Below are 10,276 nucleotides of genomic sequence, written 5' to 3'. Positions count from 1 at the left end.
ATACACCCGTATATAGTTCATATTGAAATCTCTAAAATGACTTATATTTAGGAACAAAGGGAGTACCAAACAACACTAGCATGTATAAATAAAAAGAAACAATAGTATATCTATCATCTACTACACACATATGAAAGACAAAAACAAAACCTTAAGCCCATGTGCGGAAATAGTATATGAAACAATAGAATATAGTGTGGTTGATGTATGCACTAGCAAGCTTAGCCACACTCACACTCACCTCCACCTCCTCTCATCCTCTATATAACACACACACACTTGCCTCTGCTCCTCCTCTACCAACTGCCTCCATTTCCACACAACCTTTAGCTAATTAAGCTACTTCTGTCCCTCCTAGCTAAGCATCTTCTTAATCTCTCGGTGGTGATCGGATGGACAGCGCGAGGAGCTGCCTCGTGGACGACGTGAGCAGCGGCGCGTCCACGGGCAAGAAGGCCTCTCCGGCGCCGGCCGTGCCGGCGACCAAGCCGCTGCAGCGCGTCGGCAGCGGGGCCAGCGCGGTCATGGACGCGCCGGAGCCCGGCGCGGAGGCGGACTCCGGCCGCGTCGGCAGGCTGCCGTCCTCCAAATACAAGGGCGTGGTGCCGCAGCCCAACGGGCGGTGGGGCGCGCAGATCTACGAACGCCACCAGCGCGTCTGGCTCGGCACGTTCACGGGGGAGGCCGAGGCTGCGCGCGCCTACGACGCGGCGGCGCAGCGCTTCCGCGGCCGCGATGCCGTTACCAACTTCCGCCCGCTCGCCGAGTCCGACCCCGGCGACGCGGCCGAGCTCCGCTTCCTCGCCGCCCGCTCCAAGGCCGAGGTCGTGGACATGCTGCGCAAGCACATCTACCCCGCCGAGCTCGCGCAGCACAAGCGCGCCTTCCTCGCCTCCGCGGCGTCGTCCCCAACGTCGTCGTCGTCAACTCCCGCCTCGTCGGCTCCTTCAGCCGCGGCGGGTCGCGAGCACCTGTTCGACAAGACGGTCACGCCCAGCGACGTGGGGAAGCTGAACCGGCTGGTGATCCCGAAGCAGCACGCCGAGAAGCACTTCCCGCTGCAGCTCCCTTCTGCGAGCGCCGCCGTGCCAGGCGAGTGCAAGGGCGTGCTGCTCAACTTCGATGACGCGGTCGGAAAGATGTGGAGGTTCCGGTACTCGTACTGGAACAGCAGCCAGACCTACGTGCTCACAAAGGGGTGGAGCCGCTTCGTCAAGGAGAAGGGCCTGCACGCCGGTGACGTGGTCGGGTTCTACCGCTCCGCCTCCGGCAACAACCAGCTCTTCATCGACTGTAAGCTCCGGTCCAAGACCACCACCACGACGACGACGACGACCTCCCTTAACGCGGCGGCCGCCCCGTCGCCGGCACCGGTGACGAGGACCGTGCGACTCTTCGGTGTCGACCTTCTCACGGCACCGGCGCCCGAGCAGGAGGAGTACGGCATGGCCAAGACAAACAAGAGATCCATGGACGCCAGCGTAGCGGCGCCCACTCCGGCGCACGCGGTCTGGAAGAAGCGGTGCGTAGACTTCGCGCTGACCTACAGACATGCCACCACCTCACAGTGCCCGAGGCCAAGAGATCAACTAAAAGGAGTACAAGCAGCAGGGTGTGCATTTGCTCTATAGACTTGTCACCACTCGCCACGCAGTGCCCGGGGTCAAAAGATCAGCTGGAATCAGCAGTGCAAATACTCTTGACCGACTCACATAGTCACGTTCACGTACTAGTAGTGTAGTATATCTAGCGGGATTTTTTTTTTGAAATACTTCCGATGTGTTCATCAAACTTTATGTATGAAGAACATCAGAAGTAATAGAAATTGCATCTAGTCTCATAGATCACCTAGCGATGAGTACAAATATTGCAGCAAGTCTAAGGTGCACCGCCGTCATCTCTCTACTCATCGGAGCTGGGCAAACCTTCTGGTAGGAGACAGTCGTGAGGTCATCGTCCTAAGGCCCCAAAGGACCAACACACCGGTTCAACAACGGTCACTGACGAAGAGAAACGTAAATCGAAATGATCCAACGTGTAGACACGTGAACACATATGAATGAAAGTCGAATCCAAGTTGATCCACTGCAGACAAACAATGATAAAATCCAACGAGATCCGCCGAGGATGGAAGCAGGTCTTGCCTCAGCGAGCATCATGCGTCGCTACTGTTAGGCCACCCAAGTAGTAGCCCCGGAAGTGTGCATCCATTTCTTTCTTCTTTGCTTCTTTGTTCATTAGTTCTTTAGTTTGTTTTGCTTTATTTATTTATTTTAACCATCATAAATAAATATATTCCAAAATATAGTATGAAATATCGCCACACATTAGAAAAACATATTAACTCATTGGAAACAGTGTGCAAGTAATTTTAAAAAATGCTCTTACTCTTCAAAACAATATCGTGACATTTTATAAGTGTTCATGTGTTTCAATAAAATGGTTGTGAAATTTTAAAAAGTACTAATGCAATGTAAAAATATCCATGTAATTTAGAAAAAAGGTACCATAATAAAGATCGTTATGAGATCTAAACAAAATGTTCATGCGTTACAAAATATATTCATGAAATTTGAAAAAGATGTTTATACCATGTTAAAAATTGTGTGACTTAAAAAAATGTTTCTTACCGTCCAACCAAATCTTCAACATGTATTTGAGCTAAACATCGATTCAAAAGCAATTAAACATGTATTCGAAAGAATGTTCAAACATATATTTCAAAAAGGGTTCAACATGGATCAAAAAAATGTTCCACGTGCATACAAAAAATGGCCAACATGTATCAAAAAAATAAAATTCCACGTGCATATGAAAATGATCAACATGTATTTGAAAAAATATTTATCACAATTTTCAATGTTGAAGGTGTATCCGAAAAATGTTTCACATGTATTAAAAATTCGCAACCTGTATTAAAAAAATGTTCAACGTTTATTTAAAAAATGTTTAACATGTATTCAACAAAATTTTCGAATATATATTTGAAAAAAATCAATGTGTGTCATAAAAATGTACAACGGTATATGAAAAATGTAAAAGGTATATTAAAAAGAGTGGACATATAATTGTAAAAAAGAAACAGAAAAAAGAAGAAGAAGAAAGAGGAAACCTAAAAAAATAAAAAATAAAAACTTAAGAAAAATCGGCGAAAACGTAAAGAAAAACACGGAAAGATAAAAAATAAAAAATAGGTGGAACCATCCTAACAGCACACTAGCCAAAATTGGTGGAAAGTTCCACGAACCGGTGTTTGGAATATCCCCACGAACCACTTCACCGGGCCAGCCCAATCAGACGATGAAATAGATTGTGCCAGAGGCGAGGCAGAGTTATGTCTTGTTGCACAACTTGTGTCATCCTAAGCATGGAATAGGATTTTCTAGCTTTTCCCAAGGACGCAGTCGTGCAGGCAACTAGTTCTAGGCCCATCACATTCATTGGACACAATGTAGCATGTGAGTGTGAAACTGCACTGAAAGATGATGTGATTGGAACAGATGGGAATTATGAAGCAATCGCGAGGGAGATTATTGCTATAAAGCTTGAGTTTGCAGTATGCAATTTTAGTCATGAAGATAGGAAGAGTAATTATGAGGAGAACGGACGTTTGGCTCTCGGCCTCCATGGAGGCCTTTATTTGAAAAAAAAAATCAAAAATCAAACTTCTCGGTTCCAAAAAAATCTGAAAAAAATTGTGGAACTAAACAAGGATGTTATGCGTATTTGTGTAAATTTTCAGTAGGAAAAACGTTGAAATGCGATATGTACAAAAAAGGCAAATTCATGATCAGGGAGGATGAATAGTATCATCTATACCAATATAAAAAGATTCAAAAGGGCAGATCCAATTAATCTCAGCCATCAAACCATGTCAATCCAACGACCTAGATTGCTCCAATGGCGAGCTCTCAACATGTTGAGCGTGCAGTTGATAGCATACGAAATATCAACGTCTATATTAATCTTATAATTAACACTTAATTGATATCCTACCTAATATCAAGGTGCAGTTAATTTTTTCCCTAATATCAACGTGCATTGCACGTGCTCATTTACTAGTGTGTTAAAAAACCCCAGATTTGTCTTTTTTACACAACCTTCATTTCAATGTATTTTGCCATGAAAATTTGCACACATGTGTGTTATGCCTTCATGTATATCTGTGTTTTTTTAGATTTTTTTGAAATGTAGAAAATATGAAATTTGACGAAATTTGTTTTTTTTTCAAAACCGAGCTCAATGGAGCTTGGCCTCCAAAAACAATATTCATAATTTAGCTAAGTTTGCTTTATCGTTAGATGTAGGCGGCCATCTCTGGCTTGGCGTCCTTCATGATATTTCAACGATGCCTTTGAAAATTGTTGTTGAATAAAATGACGCGAGGCACTCTGTTGACAAAAAGGAAACAACATGTGTTTTAAGACGTACGTCGTTACGTTTTTTTTCTCTTGTCCGGTATGTAGTAAGATTTCTTCCATTTTGGCTTTAATGTTGTGATAATCGTTGCTTAAATGTTGTCTCGAATAAAAGTCATCTGGCGCCAATATTGTCTTGATAGCACTTGGTCTGGTGTTGCCAAAGAGCTCGTGGTTTTTTTATCTTCGCCAATCTTATTGGAAGACGGGTTGGTGCTTGTTGTCATACTGGTATGGCTTTGTGGCATAGTCGGCGACAATGTCATCTTATTCAGCATACCTTTTGTTCTACCCTTTGCAAGTATGGTAATCGTGTTTTGTCTAGCGATACTGGCACGACAGTTCATCTAGATAGGGTCGGTCCCCCCCCCCCCCCCCCCCCCCCCCCCACGCTTTGCAGTATTGCCAATCTCTGCTCTACACCTTGGTCTACTATTGCGGTGAATTCAACAAGGTTTGCTTCTCGACAGATCTTTGATGGTACTTTCTCCAAGTTGTCCATGATTCTGTGTGAGTTATTCCCATTGTATTTCTGTATCCAATGTTCTTTTTATGTACTCCTTCCACAAACTAATATAAGAGCATTTAGATCACTATTTTAGTGATCTAAACGCTCTTATATTTCTTTATAGAGAAAGTAATAAATAGCATATGCCAGATTTGATTATGAAAAACCTTTTGTTTGCGGGTGATTATGAAAAAGTTGTGCCCGTGTGGTTCAAGGACATATACTTGCCGCGTGTAAAAGTCAAGGAAGTGGACCGACTAGCTGAGTTTGACCACCAGAGATAAAACGGGAGAGCGTACTGCATGGGTGGTCCATAGACAAACCGGAGGGAAATCGCCATGGCGATTGCAACTTGGCATCTTTTAATTACCACGTACCCCTGGAGTATGACCACGGCGATCTCGGAAAACCAAGCCGGAGACTGAGCTTCTGAGGCTGGTTGTAATGGAGAGTATCATAATAAACTAGTATCATGCATATGATCATGATAATAGTGTATGATACTACCTCCCTAATGCATATAGTATCATATATTAGTATCATGTGTACTTTATTTATTGTAATGCATGACACATAGTAGCATAATATTTATTATGATACGGTATCATGATATAATACTCAACTCTCTCTTTCTTCATTTAATTCTATGACACCTCATCAAAATTGTCCAGTTGGCATGCATGATACTAGCTATGATATTCTCACTACGACCAGCCTGAGGCCAACTCCAGCGCGCGGCCCCATCCTGTCTGGTGCGTCCATTTGGGGTAAAACGGACAAACCAAACGGCCCAGCGCGCAGACGCAAACGGACTTTTGTCTGTTTATGTCCGCTTTCGACCCATCCCCGGTCCAAGTTTGGGCCGCTTTTGAGGTGAAACGAACGGCGCGCGGACCGGCGGGACACGCGCGCTTGTCCTCCCCTGGCCCGCCCGTAGGTGGCACAAAGCACCAGCCCGGCGCCACATTTCGCGCCATTTCTCCCCAAACCATCCCACGTCCCGCCCACCACCCTCTCCCGCCCATGGCCGATGCCCCGCCGAATTCCGGCAACCAGGGCGTCGACCCGCCCGCAAAGGTGAAGAAGAAGGCGGCCAAGGGTCCCAAGAAGCCGCAGTCGGAACTCACGCCGGCGGAGTTCGCAAAGATGGACGCGGAATCGGTGAAGAGGAGGAACCAGAGGGCGGTCGTCAAGGGCAAGAATGTCGCAGCCAAGTTCGCCGCCAAGCGCGCTGCGTTGGAGGCCGCGCGACCGCGATGCTAGCTGTGTTACTGGCGAGGGCGTGTAGACGGGTTGTGTTGACGGCGTGAAATAGGGCCGCTGGCATGAACTTTCAAATATTTGCGTTAGAAAAATGAGGCGGACAGGATGCGGCCAAAGGATACGGCCGGGCGTTGGGCACACGGCCACCGCATCCCACAAAAGGCCCGGACACGACCTCATTGCCTGCCTTAAACGGACAGAATCCGGGCAAAATGAACGTCCGTTTGAGATCATGCGCTGAAGTTGGCCTGAGCAAAGTTATGACGCCAGTTCACGGGACAATCTGTCGGTGGTTGGCCCCGCGCCTCCGCCTCTGCTCTGCTGTACACCATGACCTACCCTTGAGTATCTGACCGCCATGCCAGTACATGCATATTGTGAGAAGAACTAGGGGTTGGAGCGCCACCTTGTGGCGCCTCCTGAGAGGAAGCTAGACGGTGCCAGATTGGCAGCCGCCCATTCCAATTTCTTCTTTCTATCTTTGGTAACACATGCATGGACATGGCATTTAAGTAAGAAGTTGCACTATAAATTTCAAAAGAGCTAAATAAATGACATTAAAATACAAGAAGATTAGGGCATCTGAAACACAAAACATTGGAAGGCATGTATAGAATCAGACAGAGGGAGAGAGGCCACACATACTCATGAAGTAATGAATTCAGCATTCAACTGTGACATGAAGTGCTACACCAAAACAATAAGAACACAACGACTAAAAATTTAAAGGGGCTTCAAACCGAATGCTCAAATTGTAATATCACCAAGAAATGCCACTCAGTCCATGGAGATCCTTGGCTGCCAGTTCTTGACATGCCCTGCGAAGCAACAAGAGGAAGACACTCTTCAGCATGTCTCCTAAGAATAGAGACGGAGGATACATGCAGCAAGAAGTGCACGAGAATAGAGACGGGGAGCTTGTCGCCAAGTTTAGTCGCCAAGCTTAGTCACCAAATTTGTATTATCCATTATCCATTTTAATAGACAACAAAACCAGTAGTCAAATTCCTATGGGCAGAGATCAAGCCATAAGAATTTAAGACAAACATATAAGAACTAAAGTATATGGGACGTCCTTCAAAATTTTAGTCAACCTTTCATACAAACCCAAGCAAATCTAATAAAGCTCCTGAATTGGAGATGGTGAAAAAATGATGGAAGAGGAGGTGTCGTTGCTTACCTCACTGCTGGTGCCAAGGATCTGGAGCTCGGGGAAGAGGGGGCCGCTAAGGCATGACACCATCGACCCAACACCGGTGGCGTGCTCGCAGCCGCTTCGTGCTTGCTAAATGAAGTGTATTCTGATTGAAACATGAGAACCATGGCAACAGTAATCCCGTTAACATGGTAAATTACTCATATTGCATACCAACTATGTAAAACCATCAATTCTAGATGTTATAATACCATACTAATTACTGAAGATTATAAAACCTTCTATGGTCAAATGTTGGACTTACGGTCGATTTATTTCTACTTCTAAAATCCAATGGTATCATTTTTGCAATGAAGCGAATCAAAATTGCTAATTCTGTAAAGAATCCCCATGATCACAAGAAATTTACTGCATCGTATTATTTCCTCGAACATACTTAGCTTGCTAGCACGGAGATCTAGTAGTTCTATTTGAGTCATTTCAGCATCCTCTCAATTTTTCCCGCTCTTTCTTCTAATAAATTATCAAAGTCAGAACCGTCATTGAGAAAAACCTATACATCAGAATTTTTCAGTATCACACCAACAAGGCATCATGCAAGATAACAAAAATCCGTTCAGTTCTATCATGTGCATTCAGAAAATATGTATTGCTTGGTAATATAAAAGAGGTTCTGGACACATACTCCTTGGCTTCTTCTAAGCATCAGCAGAAGCATGTTTGTTTGTAATTGACATATGAGGAAGAAAGAAGGCCATTCAGAAAGGATACTGCCTACTTCGACTTAACGAAGTTTTAGCGCTATTTCTCCAGCCCATGCTGCTTCATTGGCAAGGGTTCTTTGAATTAGTCTCCTAAAAAATAAATCGGATGCAAAGCAACAAGAGAAACGGGAACAATCAAAGATCGTTACACATCTGTGGCCTTTTGGTGTTCTTGTTTATTATACTTTGAAAGTCAAAGTGAAGGAAGCATCCATTATTAAAGATCAAACTTTTGAGGAAACTAAGCTTATAAGAATATAATCTATCATTTGCAACATTGTAGTGGTACTTGAAATTAAAATGCACGAAGACATGGAAATTTCTCTTTGGCCTTTACTATTACGAAGAAGATAACTGTACCAAGATGGCTCCATATAAAATTCTACATGATGTGTGAAGAAAGCTTAAGATATTAGCAAAAAAATACCATTGGTGACTCATGCTGCCTATCCAAAATCTGCTAGTTTCATCTTCCCTGTTTCCGGTGAGCAAAATATATTCCGGCTTAATGTCCCTGTGGATGACGCCCATTTAGTGGCAGTACTTCACCACTGACATGAAATCCTTGATCACAAATGTAGCTTGCAACTATGAGAAGGTAACATACCTGGCCATCTCGTCCAGCAAGCGGCCGCCGTTGCAGAGCTCCATGATGAGGTAGAACTTGTCGATGTCCTCGAAGACGGCCTTGAGCGTGATGTCGCTAGTGGCGGCGGGTTACATGGGAGAGGAAGCGAGAGAGAGGGAGGTCGCGTGCGTTGGCTGCCTTCATGGCGACTTTGTACCACCAAGGAATAATCCAGTTGGTGCCAAAGTAGGTGGTTCATCGAAGTCATTTATTACTGCAGTAAGTTCTTCAGGTTTGACCTGTTGAATGTAGAAACACACTGATCATAAGTCATAAGACTGATGCAATATAATCTTTCGAAAAAAAACAAGAATGATGTGTAACATAAAAGAGCAAAAGTTTTCCAACTGAACATACAAACTAATGGAGTCGCAAAAAAGAATATCGAGCAGTGGATCTTCCTTCCCCATTCATTCACTAAAAATTATGTAGCCACAGTTTAATATAGTTTGAAATAGTAACAACACAAACAAACTTTATGCTCCCTGCAATCTGATGATCCAAGCCATGTCTCTATAGGAATTACTTGTAGCATTAAAACAATACTTCTAAATTTTGGAAAAAAAAATTGGGCTAGCTGGAAAATCAACTTTCATCTGTACGGCCACATAGATATCACCCTGCAATGTGCTTCCATTAGTAAGTTACAGATGCTTATAACAAAATTCTCAACACAAGTAACCACATATGTACTTGAAATCTAGGCGCTCCCCCACCCCTCCAACCAGCAGCGTTCCTGTAGAACCAACGAACTACACGGGTACGTTGTTCATCCTAGATTACGGTTACATCAAGCAAGTAAAAACTGAATTCACCAACTCATCAAGCTCGCAGCCACCCGGACAAGCGAGATCTCAGTCAAGTCAAACATAGATTGACCAGGTAAACTAAGTAAAACAGAACAAGGAGTATCAATGGGAGCAGTAGATGTAGATAATTTAACGAAGAAGGAGGACCTCGGGGAAGGACTCGGACTGTGCCCAGGCAGCGCCGTCGTGGCCGAGGATGGGGCGGCGGTGAGGCGCCGGTCGTCGATGTCGCAGAGCAGCGGCTCGTCAACGTACGTCTGCCATGACATCCTTCTCACTTGCTTGCCGGTTTTTTTCTCTCCCGAGATTTTGCCATCCCCTTCCTCCTCCTCCTCTGCAACAATCATGGAAGCCGGGTGGAATAAGAAGATGAGATGGTTTGGGGGAGAAGCGGATCTGGGGAGAACGCTTTCTCCAGTGGACGGCGTCGGAGTAGGCTGCGGTGGCGACGCAACCCTAGGAGAAGAGGAAAGGAGAGGTTGCGTGCGGAGAGAAAAAGAGGAGTCGGACTCCATTGCTCGAGGCGGCTGCGGCTCTCTTCTGGACGAAGCAAGGAAAAAGTCATCGAAAGTTTACCCTGGGGAGGTGTTAATTGAGCGACAGTAAATTGCGACGTGGCATAGGCGAGCAGTCACCCCTTGGCGGTCCCAGGTGGGATAGCGCCCCTTTCACTTTCTTGTTTGGGCCATGCCTGGCACATGTTCATGCAATGGTTTTTTGCAACACAAAA

The 10,276-nt window shown here is 45.0% G+C and overlaps 1 protein-coding gene and 1 long non-coding RNA gene across 3 annotated transcripts; one reads left to right on the top strand and one right to left on the bottom strand.

Moving 5' to 3' along the window:
- The first annotated feature begins 289 nt into the window (after positions 1–289).
- Positions 290–1,840, top strand: LOC109744963 (AP2/ERF and B3 domain-containing protein Os05g0549800-like). The gene has a single exon (XM_020304103.4). It carries the CDS (start codon positions 393–395, stop codon positions 1,629–1,631), a length of 1,239 nt encoding a protein of 412 aa, XP_020159692.1. The 5' UTR covers positions 290–392; the 3' UTR covers positions 1,632–1,840.
- A 4,976-nt stretch (positions 1,841–6,816) lies between these two features.
- On the bottom strand, positions 6,817–10,019 carry LOC109744959 (uncharacterized). Of its 2 annotated transcripts, XR_012181022.1 has the most exons (6): positions 9,694–10,019; positions 8,717–8,976; positions 8,537–8,623; positions 8,031–8,164; positions 7,370–7,490; positions 6,817–7,007 (listed from the first exon to the last, which is right to left on the bottom strand). It is a non-coding gene; the product is annotated as an uncharacterized lncRNA (long non-coding RNA). The 2 variants fall into 2 exon arrangements; XR_012181016.1 differs by having other exon boundaries at positions 8,717–10,019.
- Between the last annotated feature and the right edge of the window lie 257 nt (positions 10,020–10,276).

This window comes from Aegilops tauschii, chromosome 1 (genome assembly GCF_002575655.3).
Source record: "Aegilops tauschii subsp. strangulata cultivar AL8/78 chromosome 1, Aet v6.0, whole genome shotgun sequence".
Classification (NCBI taxonomy): Eukaryota; Viridiplantae; Streptophyta; class Magnoliopsida; order Poales; family Poaceae; genus Aegilops; species Aegilops tauschii.
This window is presented reverse-complemented; position numbering and strand designations above follow the sequence as displayed.